The 20204-nt window shown below is 41.3% G+C and overlaps 1 protein-coding gene and 1 non-coding gene across 2 annotated transcripts in view; both read right to left on the bottom strand.

Annotated features, from left to right (window-relative positions):
• ETV5 (ETS variant transcription factor 5) overlaps positions 1–20204 on the bottom strand; it is a 60457-nt gene that overhangs the window by 20955 nt on the left and 19298 nt on the right. The window contains exons 6-7 of the mRNA XM_019463427.2: positions 11614–11743; positions 10410–10697 (exon numbers count right to left, since the gene is read on the bottom strand). Coding sequence (XP_019318972.1) covers positions 10410–10697; positions 11614–11743 — 418 coding nt within the window. The remainder of the gene's footprint in view (positions 1–10409; positions 10698–11613; positions 11744–20204) is intronic.
• Positions 17858–17960, bottom strand: LOC128777441 (U6 spliceosomal RNA). The gene has a single exon (XR_008422701.1). It is a non-coding gene; the product is annotated as a U6 spliceosomal RNA (small nuclear RNA).

Here is a 20204-nt window from a genome sequence, read left to right as displayed (position 1 = left end):
CATTGTATAAATCTCTATAGTTCAAAAAACACCAGAAACAAAATAAAAAGAAAACAAACTGAAGAAAACATCTGTAACAGTCAGAAAATATCAGAAAAAATAAACAAAACCAAAACTAAAACAAGCTGGGGAAAAGTCTCTAACAGATACAGCACTGTTAAATTTGTTGACAGAAGCAGCCTTTAAAAATCAGTAAAGAATGAATATCCTATGGCGCCTGGGTGGCTCAGTCGGCTGAGTGTCTGGCTTCAGCCCAGGTCATGATCTCGTGGTTGATGAGTTTGAGCCCGAGCCCTGTGTCGGGCTCTGTGCTGACAGCTCAGAGTCTGGAGCCTGCTTCAGATTCTGTGTCTCCCTCTCTGTTTCTGCCCCTTCCCCGCTCACGCTCTGTCTCTTTCTATCTCAAATATAAATGAACATTAAAAAAAAATTATGAATATCCTGGTAGAAAAAAATGGGTTAAGAATACAAATAGGAAAATCAGTAAAGAAGAGACACTAATGATCATAAACAAACAAAAGGTTCAAGTTCATTAGTAATTGAAAAAGTACTAAGAGAGAACAGGTTTGTCCTGGTTACTTGGAGGATGAACAGGCAGCTAATAAATCTGTGCCTGGCACATAAAAAGCGCTGTAGCTACAAGGATGGGCACCAATGTGGCTCAGTACATTATGATATGGCTACTCAGTTGAAAGCAACAAATATGATGTAATATACAAATATGTAAGAACCTGGAAAGGTATTTTTGATATATTGTGAAAAAGTACGAAGAACATCAAGTTTTTGCAAATATAAAAAGTACTTATGAAAAAAAAAGCATTTGTGGTGTCATACAAAATCCTGGGAAGAGCTGCACCTAAATGTGTGAATACTGCTTATCTTTGGTTGATTATTATTTTAGGTGATTTTTTTTTTGTTCATCTACAATTTAATAAATATTATTTTATAATAAGACAGAACCATAAAACGCTTTTATTCTTAACTGAATATCATAACATCCTTTAGCTGTCGGAGGGACGCCTGGGTGGCTCAGGTCGGTTAAGCGTCTGACTTTGGTCCAGGTCATGACCTCACCGTTTGTGGGTCGGAGCCCTGCGTCTGGCTCTGTGCTCACAGTGCAGAGCCTGCTTCAGATTCTGTGTCTCCCTCTCTCTCTGCCCCTGCCCCGCTTGTGCTCTCTCTCTCAAAAATAAACAAACATTCAAAAATTAGAAAAATTATTAAGAAAATACCCTTTAGCTGTCAGAAAAGTCTGAAACTGTGCCAACTGGCCTTTCTTTGTTGGAAAGGCAGTGCAGTAAAAAGGAAAGTGACAGAGGGCAGATTTTCTTGGCTTCAGTTTCCTCCTCTGTAACATGGGGGTGTATCAGCCACCAAAATGCTGCTGGAACGATGAAATAAAATCATGTCTACAGAGCCTGGTTTCTGCCACAGCCATACGCACTGACACACTGGTGTAGACTTCAGCGGTGCCGGTGTAGAAGTCAGAGAGTGTAACCCTCGAAGAGAGATGTCAGTCCATGAAATATGTATAAGGCACTCATCCATGTGTTTAAGGAAAAGCATTTCTGAATATATGCCCTCAGGTAGAAAGCAGGAGCCAAGGTTCAGGGAAAAATAAAAAACTGAGCACTAATTTCACTGGTATTTTAAAAATCAACAATAGAATCCTGTCATATTAAGGCCTCCCTCCAAATTTAGCTTGAACCCTATTAATAGTTTTCCTGAGATAATTTAAACTTGATTTGAATCAATCTGTGGCAACAGGTGGCCAACAGATTTGTAGAACATCAAGATTTGAAATCCTTAACTGAAGAGATCAGGATGCATATAAAACATCGTTTAGATCGGGGTTTAGCATGGCACTCACTCTGTGTGACTCCTTACTACCTTACCAAAAGCAGCACCGGAAGATCATGTCACAACATGAAGACCACCAAACAATTTTACAAATACCTATCCTTTCACCCCAGACACCAAAGGCATCAGGATTTGTCTGGCCAATATATGAAGCAAGCTTTACAAACTACGGAAGCTTCGGCGGGCTGAGAGCCTTTCACCGGGATGCCGATGCCGACTGCATTGCGGTGCAACTTCATCAGGAATGCGGATTTTCAAGGTTGCTGTTATTTAAGGAAACCTTCCATGGTCTTTGAAGAAGTGCAAATTTGAAACCCGGGTTTAGGCTTGACATTTAGAACACAGGCCCCAGCAGCACACTGCAAACCTGAAATTTCTGAAGCAAATTCTGAAGAAGTGGGCAGAAGAGAAAGATGAAGATACTCTCAAGGCCTTATTTTTATCAGGTACCAAACCTACTGTTAGCAGGAAGGAACAGTAACAGGGGCACGTCTTCCACATTCTCTCCTCTCTGCCACCATCTTCGCACCTTCAAAGGTGACCTCCACAAGTCACTTCCTTTGATGGCGCCGAGAGGGCACAGAACCGCTCAGTTCTGTAACCAGAGCCTCTGCTGGCAGGCCCAAGCCCTTCCCTTCCTCTCAGCGCCTATCTTCTCAGCTTCCAGAATGAAACTTTAGAGTTGGCCTGGTGTGGTCCCTTCAGGAAAAGGTACTTCCATATGGGCACCAGCCAGCAGCCCCTGTCCCTCCCCCAAGCTGCACTTGAATGGTGCACGGTGCTTAAGGGCCCGGGATCTGCAGAACAGAGTCTATAATTGGGATGGTTCAGGCCGGGTTTGTTTTGAGGGAGTGGCAGTGGCAAAGGGGATCTTAAGGGTAGGTCACAGAACCAACATACTTGGAGAAAGATTCTCTCAGAGCTTGCTGTTGATAATGGCTTTTATTTGCAGAGATGAGTAAAGTAATTCCGTTCTTGTCCTTAAAATACATTCCGTGAACTTTACTCACTGCCCTTCATTTGAACCCCTTCCCCTTTCCGCAATCCTTTTGAAGTATCTAAGAATGTGTTGTATATATAATACAGCAATGACAAAGATGCCTCTTGTTTACTGAGGCAGGCAATCATTTTCAATGGAGAGGCAGCTTGGTTCCTAACAAACCCCTTCTCCTGCTCACCCCCCTCTCCCCCCTTCCTCCCCCAACCCGTCATCCCAAGAGAACTCCCCAGGCTGTGGTGAACTCACAGTTGGTGAGCAAAAGGAGATTTCTGACTATTGGGTGAGCTTAAATTCAATAGGTTACGGATTAAGGCTTTTTCAGTGCCAGTTTATTTAAAGAAACAGTTATTTATTTATTTGTCAGATTTATATAGCGCCTTTCCTCCCAAGAGCTCACCCACGCTACCAACATTTGGTTTACGTTATGAAAACCGTTAGATGCTTTTTCTGCATTTCCTTTTCGGTTTCTGCTGCCAACACACAGAGTAAACACAATGCTTAGAGGAAGAAAGGAGAAAAGTGTGGATCTGATGAAGGCTACACAGTGGCTATGGGTGCCAGGTAAAGTAGCCATGGTTCAGAGGCCAGCTGGGAGAGGATACATAAAATCGGCCAAGAAACCAATACCATGTACTTAACGTTTCCATTTAGGCTAAGAGAAGATACAACAGGAAAGCAGCATAGCTGGGTAAGAGGCTGTGGCTGTGAAGGCAGAAGATCCTGGGCTGAAATCCAATCTTTACCACTTATTGGCTGTGTGACCTTGGGTGAGTTATATAACCGCTCTGAGCCTCATTTTCCTTGTCAATAAAGTAAGGACAACCCGGATACCTCTCCAAAGGTCTGTTGTAAAGATTACATAAACCAATGCATGAAACCACCCCTGGCACACTGTTAAGTTCTCAATATACACTACCTTCAAACACCACCATCAACTGCCCCATCTCATCCCCCAACCCCCAATAAACTAAATTCAGAAGCTATACAAATGTAAGGGGAGATCTTAAGGAACTGGGAGAAAACTATCACATGCACATAACAGAGTCCACTAGCTGCCTACCCAAAATCCATTCTCCTTTCTCACAATGAAAGTGCTGATTTTCATTCACATTTATTTCACACTAATGTTTATTTTCCTGCCATAAACCAAGAGCCAGACACTGTTGCAAAACAAAACTCAAACACTCCCTAAAAGCACAGCACAGAACTCTGCAAAAGCTCTCAGGGCTCTGTGAGGTCTGTCAGCACTGTGTACATGCAAACTGGACCATCTAAACTGTGATAAAACATTGATAGAGGAGGAACAAAATATGTCCTTTAAAGGCCTGGATGTTTGTCTGGTTTCCCAACATCAAACATGCAAGAAGGAAGGTGATGGAAATACAAGATGTCCCCAGAGTATCAGCTGCCGAAAGTATTAGTTTTATATGTACAACACTAATAAGTCTGACGAAGAAAAGATTATAGATAAAGGGAGTTTCACCCGTTAAAAACCTAGCATCGACTGATGAAGCATCAGAAGTTCCTAAGTTGTGGTATCTGTATCATTTTAGGAAGATTCCTTTAATAGCTTTCTTTATGGATTATAAAAGCAATCTTTAAAAAGTAAAAGTGTCATAGAAGCTAGCATTTATTGAGTACCTTCTCTGTGCCAGTATGATTTCATTTAACCCACCCAATGTTTCTATGTGGGAAGTTATCTACTCTTCTTCCATTTTCACATGAAGAAACCCAAGCTTAGACAATTTAAGTGCCTGCCTGAGGTCATACGGATAGGAGACAGCAGAGCTCCTGGGACTCAATCCCAGGCCTAACTCCAGAGCCCATACTGTTTCTATAACTGCTTTTAAATACTCCCTTGATGGTATTTAAACAAAAATCATATAGTCCAGACAGCTAGAAAACTCCCATGTTTGGAAATTAAGAAATATATTTTTAAAGAACTACAGGATTGAGAGAACAATAGGATTGAGAGAGAATATTTCTATTGAAATAGAAAACACTTAGAACTGAGCTTTTAAATCAAATCAGAATTAATTTAAGTCAGGACTTGTGGTATGCAGCTGAAGCAGGACTTGGGTAGGGAAATCAAATAACTGGTTATCCAAATCAGGACATTTCAGGGAGTAAAAAGGAAAGGTATGAGTAGTGACTTCCAGATAAGGCATAAACCATATTGACCTGGGAAAAACTGAATGTATGGTCACCCCAGCCTTAGGAGAAGTTTTATTTGGTTATGTGTTTATACTATAAAGACAAAAAGCTAAAAAATTAACGAGTGAATCATCCAACCAAAGCAGTTAGGAAAAGAAAAACAGTAAACTGAAAGAAAGTAGAAATAATAAAATTATTTTCATAAGAGCCAAGAGAAATCAATGAAATAGAAAACATCTAATAGAGAGGATGAGCAAAACTGAAGCTGATTTGTTGAAAAGACAAATGATATTGTCTGCCAAGGACTAACTAGAGATTTCACGGCAATTAATTTTAAAACTCACACCAAATGGAAAATTTCCCAGAAAAAGTAATTTATTAAATTCACTCAACTAAATAGAAATTCAGAGCAGGACTAGAAAAGTGAAGACGCTTAACCAGTAATTAAAAATCTTCCCACAAAGAAAATACCAGGCCCAAATGGTTTACTGGTAAATTCTTCCAAAAATTCAAGGAATAAGAAATTCCAATTTCACATGCGCTATTCTAGTATACATTAAAAGGAGGACACCCTCTATTTATCTGATGAAAATTACTTTAATGTTAAAACCCAACAAGGATAATACAAGAAAAGAAAATTATACATTATCCTCAATCATAGATAGCGATGCACAAGTCCTAAATACAGGGGCACCTAGCTCAGTCGGTTGAGCGTCTGACTTCAGCTCAGGTCATGATCTCATGGTTCGCGAGGTTAAGCCTCGTGTCAGGCTCTGTGCTGGCAGGAGCCTGGAACCTGCCTTGGATTCTGTGTCTCCCTTACTCTCTGTCCCTCTCCGACTTACACTCTGTCTCTATCAAAAATAGATAAAACATTAAAAAATTTTTAAGAAATCCTAAATACCATACTGGAATACAAAGTCCAGTGATGTTAAAAAAGGTAACCCATAACCAGTAAGTTGGGTTTAATCACACGAATACAATGCTGGTTGCATATAAACCAATGTAACTCACCACATTAAGAAATGGAAGGAGAAAATTCATTTGATCAGGTCAACAGAGGCAGAAAAAATGATCAAATTCAATATCCATTCATATTAAAAACTCTGAGTAAACAAAGAATACAAGGAAATTTCCTTTAGCTTGACAAAAGGTAACAACAACAACAACAACAAAACCTCTAGTAAACACGGTGAAATGCCACAAACAAGCCCTCTTAAGATTCAGAACTACAAACACCCCACACTGTAACCATCAGAAGTACATTATTCAGCCTGTCAAAGAAGGTTCCATTAAGCATCTCAGAGACTCAGTTTCGGATCCCCAAGTGAATGTGTGCTGCCATACGTAACATGCTATTAACAGCCGTGCGTGGAGAGGAGATGCGTCAGACACATTCACTTCATTCCAGGCCAGGCTACAAATATGACTCACAGTCAAGTTCCTCCCTCTCTAAAAACTACAAAATCTAAAGGACAAAAATGAATGGCAATTTATTGGGGATGGACTTTAAGAGAGGAAGTACAAACAGCAGAAAGACTTGAGTATATTAAACATAGCATCTTCAGGGAATGAGTAGCTATCTATCGAATCACAATTCCAGAAAACTTAAGCTCATTCCTTTAAGCTTTGAAACCTTGATCAGAACCACTGAGGGAGAGAACTTTCTCAAACGGGTTAGGCGATTTGCTCTTCTAGAAGATGCTGTGCCTAACTGACCCTTTCTTGAGGACTTGGGAGCACTCTATCAATTTCAGCAGGATAGCCTATTACAACGCTGATGCCTCTGGGGAACATCAAGAAGTAGGAGATTCTTCCACTAGCAGTACTCTCTTAAATGTTGTGCTTCTTGATGCTGGGTGAGAGAGCAGGGTATCCCAAAATTCTTCGATGATAAATTTCCTAGTGGAGCCCTTTCAATGGAATTGTGGGGACTCCTTCACCTTGAGTTGTAATGAGAAATGGTATATAACGAAGGACAAAATCATACCTGACCAGTACAATGGGTATATAAGGTAGGAACGTTTTCTAAATTCTTCCACCTAGCCCATGTAAACATCATAAACAGTATGATGAAAAAACTTTTGAGATCAGGATGGCTGAACGAAAAACACACCCACTCTTTAAGGAGCGGCTGGTCTTTAAGGATAAATGGAACATGTTTCAACATGCCAAATTACATGGTTTGTTTTTTTTTTCCCCTCCTTGTGGGGGAGGAAATCACAAATATAAATCATGGCTTCCAAACACAGTATTTATCTTCTAAAAATAACTTATGAGTTGTGAAGAATTATATACTAAGATCATTCAGAAAATTAAGAATATACCTTTGCCTAGATTATGTTGTTTAAAGTATAATCCTAGCAAACTGCTATCACTATCAATAAACATACACTGAGGACAAGTAAGATACCAGGCCAAGAAGGGTCTAAAGCATGGTTTTTAAACCTCAAAAAGTTTATTCAACTGCAGAGATAAGGCATACTGTGAGCAAAACAAAAAAGATACCTGTCACAACATGAGTTTAGATAAGTGAAGTAGGAATTTAGTAGGATTTTGTAATTTAAGACATGGATAAGGTTCTGGCAGTTAGCAACGCTCCCCCCCCCCCACCCCCCCGCCCAGCCATCATAACCAAAACAAATGGTGCAATTATGAATTAATGTTTTGGTTTCTAAATGTAGGCCCTTGTATTTGGCTATGTGACCATTAGGAAGTCCCTTAGCTGCTCTGAGGCCTAATATTCTTATCTATGAAATAGTGTATTTCACTCTGCTCTGTTACAGGACTGTTAATAAAAAGCTCAAATAAGACTGTAGTTCCTTCTATCCTGCAAAATGCCATATATTTTTGTTAGGGGGTTACTTTTGAAGTAATATTGCTTAAATAAAAAGCTAGCAAAGAGCAAACTACAAAAAAACGTAATCTACCCCATTTCAGGCAGGCGTAACAATTATTAGAGGTGGGATTATTAAGCTTGTTCTCACACACACGCAATTATTGTTACTTTTACAAAATCAGACCAGAGATTTTAGTTTGCCTCATTTTCTGTGTGCTCTCCACTACCTACAAGCAAAATCATTTGCCACGTTTCTGATGTATTTTGCATCACACAAATATCACGTGGACACCCCCGTTAATAACAGACAAGGGCAAGAGAACAAAATTCAGAGTACTGGGTACTTGATGCTTAAGGAAAAGGTGGGGTGGAGTAAGGATGGGGGCAGAAGAGACAGCCGGATAGTGATTTCTCCAAGTGGGACAGTGAAGTATCCAGGCTATGCCCCAGACACACCAAACTCAAAATCAAGGGTGGAGTAAGGAATTTGCATCTTGAGTAATTCCACGGGAACTCCTGTACCCTTGCAACTTTGCAACTACAGTGCCCTGGGGTAGAAGACTAACTGCCTCAGTGGTGCTTTTACTTCATCGATTTAGGACTTTGCCCTTCACCCCAGTTCTCTCAAGGATCTCTGTACCCGCCCAGTGTGTGCAAGGTCTTTTATTCTAGACCCATATTCCCAATGGCAGCGTGTAGGGGAGGTAAATCCAAGACGGACAGGCAAAGTTCAGGGAGGAATCCCCCCTAAAAAGAAACACCTGGTTTCTGGTCCCTGCCTCTGTTTCTTTGGACCCTTGAGGGAAGACACTCCTACATCTCAGGGATCAAACCTCCCCCTTTTGGGAGGGGGCCGGGTAGCCTGGTGACAAACCTGTCTGCTGGGGCTGTGGGAGGACAAACATTGTCTTTACACAAGCCCCCTGGATAAGAAACAGGGATTGAGGGGGGACTATGAATCAAAGAGATTTAACATGAAATAATTTTCCCTTACACGTGGTAGAACGTTTGTTTAAGTATTTCAAATACCAAATCTAATGCTCCACCTCATCCCTCCTCCTTACTTAATAATCCCTGCAGACACACCAGGAAGATACTGTTTAAAAACACAACACCAAAAAAAAACTATTGAAATAAAAATGGTGTCCAGGCCTGAGTTTACCAACTGGCAGGCCTGCAGAGTGATTCTGCCCACAGGGAGGTTTTGTTTAGTCTGCAGAGAGTTGCTGTTGTTTTTAATTTGAGTTAGTTGCCAACCTAAAAAGAAAAACCACACAACCTGGGGTTTTTACACAAAAATCCACATTTCCAAATTCTCCTGAAGAAGTGCAAGGCTGTTAACAAGGTAATAAACTGGCAACACTTCGTGGTGGCTGTCTCCTTCAGATGGGCTCTCTACTGAAACCAGGGCCCTCTGCTGAGCCAGTCCCCCAGTCAGCGCTCGCCCCCTGGGGCCCTATGTATCATCAGCGTTCACGGCTCTTGGCCTCACGAGGGGACTAAAGACTAACCAGGCAAATTATGTAGTTCTTTAGGGTGACTTTCACAGCAGGGGCGGGGAAGGGGATCAAAACCAAACAAGAACGCTTGCTTTTTTTCTGTATTTCATCTAGAAATAAAGTGACCCTCAAACAAATTTTGGGAGGCATTTGGGTTGGACCAGGCCTGGGGAAGGTATACTCTTCCCTCCTCCCTCTCCTGCCCCTCACCTCCACACCCACACGAGGCAGAACAAGAAAGACAGAAAGGAAAGGCAATGGTCACCACCTTGCAACCCCTGGTAACATCCTCACTGACGACTCTTCACCTATATACATCCCAGAGAGACTTGAAAGAAAAAGACAGGTCCCGGAACACCCTATGTAAAGGAGGGCCGCACGCATCCACAAAATTCTAAAATACCCCAATAAAGGACTTACAAGGCTGGGACCTAAAACATTAAGTTTGATGTTTGTAGGTAGGTTACCTTCCTACTGGAGTTTGTTCGACAAATGAATGACTCTGATGCCTCAATTTTCTTATTAGGAATGTAGAACTACCTACCTGGAATGAAACCAGGAGATTTCTATCTCAAAAGTAGGTAATTACAGATAAGGTCTTTAGCTAATTCCCTGTTAAAATGTGTTAAAATCAGATGAGTGATAATACCTTTTATAATTCAGCAACCTTCTGTAATACACAAGTAAAATGTTAATAAAGTATTTATGGGTAGCATAAACCAAGGCTCAATTCTAGTAGGCAGGATCCAATGAGGAGCCAGGAGACTTGCCCTCAGGGAGGGTCAGCAGGTTGTGTATCCTGGTCAAGCCACTCTGTTTCTACCTGCATAATAGGGGGATAGTACTAATGATCTCTCCCTTATCTACTTCATAAATCATTCGGAGTGCCTCAAGAACAGGTCATATTCATATCATCATTCATCTTACCTCACAAGGGGCTTCGATGCACTGAGATCTTTATAGGGACCTGGTAAATAGGACTATCTGCTTCCTCTCTTCCCCACAGGGCAAAGGGGAGGCGATGGAGGCAGTGAAAGAAGCTCAGATCAGTACCCACCTCTGTTCCGACGGATACTGGTTTTCAGGCATCATCTTTGGCATCTGCAGGGGCTGATGGGGTGGCCGGGGGACCGCAAAGGTTTGCTGCTGTGGTCCAGGTTCAGGAAGCGAATGAGGGGCGGGGGCGGGGCCCACACCTTGTACCGGGCCAGCTGCAGGGGCATGTGCAGAGGTGGGCAGAGTTGCCTGAGGTGGGGGAAATAGGGAGTTCTGATGGGTGGGTGACAGGGGTGTGGTGGGAGGGGTTAATGGCTTGAACCCAGAGGGAGGCTTCCTATCATAGGCACTGTAAACAGAAAAAGAGAAGGAACCGTTAAGCTGCAATGAAGCCATTAGCATGGTCACCAGATCCAGCAGAACAGCTAGGCTAGGTTGCAGTCCATGTTGCCAGGAAATGACAGCATTAACATAGTTAAATTGCTGGCAGCCCCGAGGGAATATTTGTACCTCTGAAAAGTGACAAACACACTGCGTCACAGGGACTTGTTTAACACTTGTAGTGATTCTTCCCAAAGATAATTTTAGCCTCTGTTTCCGGTTTCCTTTTTCCCCCTTCTAACAGAATTCTCCATGTATGCGTGTGTAGGGATGGATGGGTGGGAGAGGGGAGAGTTTATGCTCTGGGAGGTTTCTGGCCCACTCTCCCAAGTATTCCAGGGTTCCCAGGAACTAGTCAGAATCTCTGTTGCAGATAAATTTCTGCTGTAACATCACTTGAATTAACGACTCTTCTCCCCCTTTCAGGCAGATCTATGTTTATCTTCTAGAGCAAAGAATGATTTAAAATTAAAGCCTCATTCCTGGGGCCTGGATATTCCTAAGTAAAGGGCACAAGCCTTGGGACTTTTTCATATATTCTGATTTGAAGATTACTTCTTTGGTGCTTAAAGTTCACATTAACATATGATAGACATGAAGAAGTATATATTCCCTCCCTAGAAGCCACAGATCAAATATCCCAGTATTCAAGGTTCTTTCCCTTAGGAGGGCTCAGTACCCCATGAACTCAGTTCCCCCATGGAGCCAGTTTAGCAGTTTTGCTTTTTATGTGCAGCACAAAGGCCCCATTTGGACTGGCCTACACTAGGGGATTACGTTGCCATGAAAGACCAGGAACGCTACGCTGAGTGTCTGCTGAATAGTACTTGAAACAGTCGGCCCGACGGCTCCTTTCTGGCCAGCCTCGCTCTGGCTCCACTTACCAATAGCTGTAGAGGCACTTTTCTCCATAGTTAGCACCGAGAGCCTGCTCATGGCTACAGGACGACAGCTCACAGGAGGGGCTGTGCAGCTCCCGTTTGATCTTGGTTGGAGGTGGGGCATGAAGCACCACTGCAATCAGAAGAGGGACGAGGGGGGAACGGAGAGAGGACAGCCGATTAACAGGGAGCACAATGCTTCCTTCTGCAAACCCTGGAACTAGCTGATTGTTCTTGGGAGTCAGGTCAAGTCTCATGCCAGAGAAAGCCAAACACTTAAACACAGAGCCTTCCATCTAAAACCAATGAGAAGTTCTGTAAAGTCACAATTCAACATCATTTTGAATAGCCATGTCTTTCCCCCCAATTTCTTTGGTGTTAGGTCTGCTTCCCAGAGGCTTTGAAATCCTTAAAAATTCGTGCAGGTGATGGTTCGTCAAGAAAAATGCAGGTGTGAGAGAATACCAAGAGTTGCAGACAGGAAGAATTTTGTTTCCAAAAAGGGCAAAAGAGCCAAAAATACATCGGTGGACATTCCACATTAGCTTATCAGAGGCTTGAGACTGCCCTGGCAAACACATTTCTTACTCAGAGGCATATAAATTAAATATATGACTTTTTAAAAGTCCTTCCTAGAGCAGCTTTAAATATCAGCTCTGAGTAAGAAATACTCAACTTTAAGGGCATTTCAAAAAATTCAAAAGCAAAGGAAGACAACAATGGACTAAACCATGATCTAAGAAAGGCTAACTGCATAAGGACAAGTCCTGGAAACCTTCATGCTTTGTGCTCATGTCTGCTCTGTGCCTTTCCTACCGACCAACCAGGAAGGGCAGGTTTCATAACCAATCCTTTGAGATAAGTGCCAATTACTTTTCCAAAACTGATGAAATAATACACAGAGCTCTTGCGTAATGTTTGGAAGTCAAGGGCATGTTCCATATGTGATTCTGAGAGGACAAATTTTTTAAAATCAAGATGACTTACATGGTAGCAAAATGAAACAAAATAAAACCAGGTTTTCTCTTTCTGTCTTATCTAGGAGCGAAGTCATTTTACAGAGGGCATTTTACCCAAGGTAGAAGGACAAACTCTAAAAGACGCTACACCATGGGGGATGCCTTCTTCTACCGAGGAGTTAGAATTGCTGTTCTCTGTCCAGCTATCTTGAAGGGTGGGGGAGGAGTTAAGTTTTGTGCCGGCTACTCTCCAGTGTATCAAAGGTCTCATTAGATAGCTAACCACAGTCAGTGCCCTGGTGACCCACTTAAATTTCTGTATGACTCAGTGCTTACTCCTAATATACTTTCAGGTGTTTGGTTAATTCTTAGTGATTATATTAGGCAGAATGAGCGTAGTGATCATCTGTTTTCTTCTGCTAAGACTGAACAATCTTCTGGCCAACTGATTTCTCAGGTGCCTTCTCCAACCCCAAATTTGGGTCTCAGAAGTAAGCAAATGAGACAGATGACTATCACAGATGATAAATTTATAAAGCAAAGTCCTGCCAATGACTGACTGGAAAGGATAGGTTTTTATCTTTCCTTTCCTACATAATGCCAACTGCTTTTCCTAAATACATGAAATAAGCTCGGAACCGTAAGATTATATTTAGAAGTCGTAAGAGTCTCATGACTTTTTGATGGTGACATCATGGCAGCTACCCCTCAATTGTTATCAAATGTTTTTGGACATTTTAGACAGAAAATGACTAAGCTTATTGTTGGCAGAATGTTGTTAGTAAATGAAAAGGGAGAGTCAGACAACTTGACATAGAAAGCACTTCTTCCGGGCGCCTGGGTGGCTCAGTCGGTTAAGTGTCTCTTGATTTCAGCTTAGGTTATGATCTGGTTCATGAGTTTGAGCCCTGTGTTAAGCTCCACACTGACAGCACGGAGCCTGCTTGGGATTCTCTCTCTTGCTTTCTCATTGGCCCTCCCACCTGCACACTCTCTCTCTCAAAATAAATAAACATTAAAAAAAAGAGAAAAGACTATGTTAAAAAAAACAACAAAGCACTTCTCTAATGCAGTGCGTATTCCGGTGGTTCTCAGCACTGTCCCTTTGTCATTCGTCACCTTTCCTCTCATAAAGTTTTGGAAAAGTAATAAAGAAAGGTGTTGATACCCCAGTGTAAACAAAAGTTACATGTCCTTGAAAAGTCTACTTTTCTTTATCTAAAGAAAATCATTTATAATCACTATTTTACCTACGTTTAGAAAGTAAGCAATTATGGTATCACTCAATTTTCCTATTTAAGCTTTTGGAAATGTCTTGACATTTTCACAATGTTATTTAAAAAGTTACCAGTTCTGCTGACAAGACTAACACCAGAGGATAAACCAGAGTTGTCCAGAAAGAAAAATTTTATAATGGCTTCAGAAACCATATATACCCATTTTAAAAGAGAATCTAAACTGCCAGCTAGGTCTAATGTCTTGATTTCTTCAAATCCAGTGTGTATCATATCATTTTGCCTGCAAAATATATGATACTTTTTACTACCCTCAAATTGTCTTCTACCTGAAATCTTATGTTCTCTACACAAAGGCGGAGTTCAAGAAATATTTGATGAGTGCTCTGGTCTGAATGTTTGTGTCCCACCCCCCCCCCCCGCCCCGAGTTCCCATGTTGAAATCCTAATCCCCAATGTGGTGGTATTAGGAAGAGAGCTTTGGGGAGATGATTTGGTCATGAGGGTAGAGCCATGTGAGGACAAAACGAGAAGAGAGCCTTCACCCCACCATGCCGGCACCCTGATCTCAAACTTCCTGCCTCCAGAACTTGAGAAATAAATTTATGTTGTTGATGTTACCCTGTCCGTGGTGTTTCATTACAGCGGCCTGAATGGACTAAGACATTGAGTGACTGAATGGATTATGTTTCCAATGAATTCTTAACCTTGAAGGCTGGGACTCCATTTCCCCTACAAGGCAAAGCAGTGTTAGTCATAAATACTTTTTCCCCAGGAATGAACCATTTGAAAGAGAGAAAAGAATGTGGAACACGGCCAGAGTGAGATTTAAAGTTTCTCAGATCCCTGACAAGAAAATCATTAGGGGCCGTTGGAATGGTAAGGAAGAAGGCTCAGCTCTCTACAGGGACCAGGGGATGTGTGAAGGAACCTAATTATGGCATGCATTAGTCAGAGATAGTGGTGTATTTAAAGCAGGAACTTAGAAGCCCAAGCAATGCTCCTTGCTTTCAGTCTGTTCCCTCCTTTGTAAAATGAGATATGTGATGCTGCCTTGAGAAATAAAATGGCACAGCACCTTACAGATGGTGCAATGATGTTGTGTATTAATACACTGTGCTTTCAAAAATAGAGTATTTAACTTCGCACAGGCAACTTACTAAACGATGACAGAGACCCAGGACTACAAAGCATGGTAATGAACTGGAATTTAAAAAGATCATGAACTCCTGAGGAAATTGGAAAAGAAACGCCAAAAAAATTGAGTATGTAAATTGATAAACATTTTCTACAATTAAAAACCCCGAGTTTAAGCTCAGAGTTATAGAAGATGGGCCCATAAAGCCAATGGTGCCCTGACAAATATTCCTGGTGAGTATGGAACCATTCATTGTTGTAAATATTTCATTATTCATTCATTCATCCATTCATCCATTCATCCATTCACTGAGCATATTCTATGGGTCAAGCATCCTGGAGATGCTGAGGACAGGACGGTATGCCCAGCAAACATGGCCCTTTCTTCATGGCATGTACAATTTTGTGAGGAATCTGACTTTTAGCATCATCTCATAGATGCGTGTATAGTTAGACCTCACAGGGCCTCACAGTTCACTTCATTCAGGCCCCTACATTTATAAGGACACTGAGACCCAAAGGAATTACAGTAATTGTTCAAGGTCTTGGAGCTTCTGCTATTAGAGAAGAGAGGAAGCAAGAGCTTCTGTCATTTCAGTAATCTACTGCACTGACAGAAATGGGAGACATTTCACTCCTCCACTTTGTACATTAAAAATAGAGTACATAAACCTTTTTTCAACAAAAACAAAAATATCACATTACACCTGGTTGAGAGAAAGTATTCTAGAACAAAGGAAAAAATGAATAAGAACGAACCTCTGGAAAAGAACAAGGTAGACAGATCAAGACAGAGGCAGCCACATAGACTCCTTAGGATTTACTTTGCACCGAACTGCTCCTACATACATTATTTTATTCGATCTTCCCAACCCAGTGAGAAAGTTACTTCCAGTGTCCCCTCTTTATAGATGAGAAAACCCAGACTCAAAAGGGTAAGTAATCTGTCACAGTCTCGTAGCTGTAAGTGGTCAGGATTCCTACCTAAACACTGCTTAGTGTTCTATCACATTGCCTCCTAGAGGGAATCTGAGAGAAAAAGACTAAATCAAAAAGGACTTAAAAGGAATAGGGAAAGAGATGGAGAAGAAAGACAACATCAGAGAAGAGAGTGGAAGAATACTTTCTGCCAACTCTCAGGGTCTGTATCCTCATGTTTACTCTGCATTCTTCAGCTGGAGAATACAGCTGATACACCTGCATCCACTCGACTCACACCTTCCCTCTCCCTAGGCCACTAAAATGCCCAGAATCCCTCCCCCACTCCTACTGGCAACCAACATTTCCTGACTCCAGTAGCCTTTACTTATTATCAGTCCTTGCCTCCCACTCTACCTAAAAGATCTCATTCTCCCTTCTATATTCCAGTTGGCCAATATCTTCTGCTTATTTAGACAACTGCAGGAACTTTGGAGACCTGGTATCCTCCACAGTCAGTCACTGACTGGCCAGATAACACATTGCTACCATGGATACCATTTCTCTCCCCAAATGTCTTGTCCCTCCTGAAACTGACTCTAGACAATGCCCTCTCAATGCCACGTGTGAGGCAAGAACACTTTGAACTATCTGTACTCCTACTGGAGTACAAGAACTCTGTTAAGGATCCATGCACAAATATATATGGAATATTTATATATCCCATATAAATATGCGATTTATACCTCTGCTTGTCAGGGGTAGGAAAGACAAGGACAGCTATCTGATTAGATTTAAGCCCACATCTGTGGATATGCACCATAAAGTACAATGTATTGCTTTGTAGACCAGCATAACACCATTTTAAATTTAGATATTATAGTTCACAGATCAATCAACTTAACTTATTAGAAAACTCCTTGGGAGATTTTTCTATCTGACACAGTGATCAAAAATCAGGCCTGATCCTGGGGCACCTGAGTGGCTCAGTCGATTAAGCATCTGACTTCAGCTCAGGTCATGATCTTGGAGTTCATGAGTTCCTGCCCCACATCGGGCTCTGTGCTGAGAGCTCAGAGCCTGGATGGAGCTTGCTTTGGTTTCTGTGTCTCCCTCTCTCTCTTCCCCTCCCCCATTCTTTCTCTCTCTCTGTCAAACATAAACAAACATTAAAAATTAAAAAAAAAAAAAAATCTGGCCTGATCCTAGCCAATGCAATAAGTCAAGAAAAATAAATAAAAGGCAAAAGGATTAGAAAGGAAAAATATAACTGTCATTATTCACAGATGGCCTAATTGGGTATGTAGAAAATATAAAAGTATCCACAAAATAGAAGAATCAATAGGCTAATTTATGAAGATGATTGGCAACAAGGCTAATATGAAAAAGAACTATTTCTGTAGACCTATGAAATCTAAAAAGTAAATTTATAATAGCAACAAATAACATCAAATACCTGGGAACACAACTAATAAAAGACATGTAGGATGCCTCAGCTGAAAACTACAAAACCCAAGAAAATCACAGAATTCTCAATAAATGGAGGACTATATCATGTTCATGGGTTGGGAAGCATAATATTATAGAGATATCAATTCTTCCCAAATTTATCTATAGGCTCAATGTAACCCCAAACTAAACCTCAGCACCACCCAGAAATGAGAATAAAGAAATTACAACTACATGGACAACATGGAATCTCACAAATATGTTGAGTGAGAGCCAGACACAAAAAATTTAGGCACCATTCAAAAGGAGATGGAACCAATATACGGTGTTTAAAATCAGGATCGAGGTTACTCTGAGGATAGTGCCTGTTCAGGGGCCACAAGGGGTCTTATATTCTGAGAAGCTTTCTGGGTCCTGATCCAAATGCTTGTACAGCTTGTCAAACTGTACTCTTATGATTGCTCTACATTATTTCAAGTCAGTTTCTTTTTTTTAATTAAGTATTAGAATTTTAATACCAGGATTGTTCACATACAGTGTTATTTTAGGAAAAATATGGAACGCTTCATGAGTTTGTGTGTCATCCTTGCGCAGGGGCTGTGCTGATCTTTTCCGTATCGTTCCAAGTTTAGTATGTGTGTTGAAGTGAGACCAAATTCCTCGTTTTTAAAGAGAGCAGCCCTGTTAAACAGCATCATTGAGTTAATACTTATGAAGATTTCTCAAATTTTAAAAAATCTTTATTCTGTGAGGGTAGAGAAGCAGTCTTCCAAAGAAATAGCCCAATTGTTTTAAAATAGAAAAAAATAGACAAACTGGCCCATTCAAGAGAAATAATAATTCCCTCTGCTGACAAAATCTGTTTCCTGCCCACAAGTACAGGCTTGTGGACTCTGTCCAAGGGAGCTACCCCATGCCAGTGCTGGCAGTGAACTTCACTATTACAGCACATACGATCAAAACAAAGGAAAACACTTTTGTTGAATGTTATGATGAACGACAGTTTGATTCAAAATGAATTTCTTTTTTTAAGAAAGACAAAACCCACCTCGTCTAATAAGCCTTTCCTCTAGTGTTTCATAATCATCCAAGTTTCAATTTGCCACTGACTTTGTTGTGAATACATGTAACATTTAGGTAGTTGCTGAGTGTTAAAGAAATTGCCAATCAGTTACACTGCAGTCTGGGTGGGGTGGGGCGAAGACTAGTTGTTTCTCCTGCTTCACACACAGGCTTTGCCCACCTTCCCCTGGTAATCGTCATTCAGGTTTTGCTTTGGGGTTTTCCTCCTCCCTTCTTCAGTTTCAATACCTTCATCTGGGGCAGACTAATCTTTCCCAAATCAGCTGTGCAGGCCTGCCCTTGGGGGAGGACCTTATTTGGTCACACTCGACAGCCACGATCTTCTTACTTCACATGGAAAGTTGTGTCTCATGACGGAAGTTGACCAGAATACCAACACCTGCCTCCAAATGGCATGTCCACGAGGCTGTGTCTGGGGTGGCTAGCCTATGTCTCTCGAGCCTCTCAGAGCCCTTCTGAACAAACGTGATGTGGAATACAGTCGTGGTCAGAGACTTCTCGAGATTCCAGAGTCGTAATCCTAAAGTGAAGGTCTATTCTTAAGCTTACTACTCTCTTTGCCGCTGGCTTTAGGTCACTGTTCCTCACTTAGACCACTACCATCCCACTTCACTTCCCTCCACAGAAAGGAAATATGTACTGTTTAGTTCAAGAATGGGGGCGGGGGGTGGAGAGAGCCCAAGACGTCTGCCCATACTGTTCTTCGGTTACGGCAGTGAGTGGAGCATGAGGAAAGAAGGCAGAGGGAAGGACCATCAAGCAGAAGGACGTGTGAGTATGAAAAGGACACTGGTCAAATAGAACCAAAGAAGCCACCCAGAAAGAGCAAGTGTGATCTCTTCTCTTCTCATTTACCCTCTACTTGTCAGAGTACCCTACTGGCAAGGACTGGAGGGCTTTAAGTCGCCAGATGTAGTGTCCCTTGGGACCTGTGGTTTGAACAGCACAACAAAGCCAACAGGCCTACTTTCCAATATACCGCTGCCTTTCCTTAGCTCTCGCCTTTTCTGGATAAATTTTGAGACAAAGCGCAAATAGCTAGTTCTAAGAAAAAAAGATTAGATACAATTAGGCTTAGTTTTTATATCCTACCATATTACCAGAAGAGGTCAGAAAGAGGTCTTTATTTTAAGGCTGAGTAGATTAAAAATTCATTTCAAGAATAAAATATATTCCTAATGTCTCAATATTCTTTGTAATTGCTATCGCAGTCCTGGTGAATGACAAGGACAGGAGATAATACCCTGTTCTGGGAACCGAGAAGGTTTAAGGCAGATAAAGTAAGTGGATAAGTTCTGGCACTTCAAAAGAGCATCTGGAAAAGGAGATGCCTTTTGGATTTCCAAACCAAATAAGAAACATACTCAAACCCATTGTAATAGTTAACGTTAATTTTGCCCAGCAACAGTTTCCAAAAATAAAAATTTGAAATGTTATCAAATGCAGTTAGGGGGCACAAGATCCAAAAGCAGAATTGGAGGAGGTATGGGAGAATGTGCTGTTTTCTTTAATATCTAACACAGCTAACCTTGGTAAGCATAAATTTAAAAACTGAATATAGTGAAAAATCATCCATAAATAGTAAAGTCAACTATTTAGTAAGCTGTGCTAAAAAATTTCAATGATTCCCTCAAAAGCCCTCTCCTCAAACACGCACAAACTATCTCTGACCCAAATATCTCCATCTGACTTGCTCTGTTCTTTTACCAGTATTTTAAAGTCAACACAATAACATGGATGTAAGAGTGAGAGAATCAGCACCCTATAGGACATTTCTGTGCCTCAGGCCAGCATTTCTATATGTTTGCATTTC

The sequence above is a fragment of the Panthera pardus genome, unplaced genomic scaffold (assembly GCF_024362965.1).
Source record: "Panthera pardus isolate Hobbes unplaced genomic scaffold, ASM2436296v1 HiC_scaffold_16, whole genome shotgun sequence".
Classification (NCBI taxonomy): Eukaryota; Metazoa; Chordata; class Mammalia; order Carnivora; family Felidae; genus Panthera; species Panthera pardus.
Note: the sequence above shows the minus strand (reverse complement) of the source record. Positions and strands in the feature narration are given on the sequence as shown.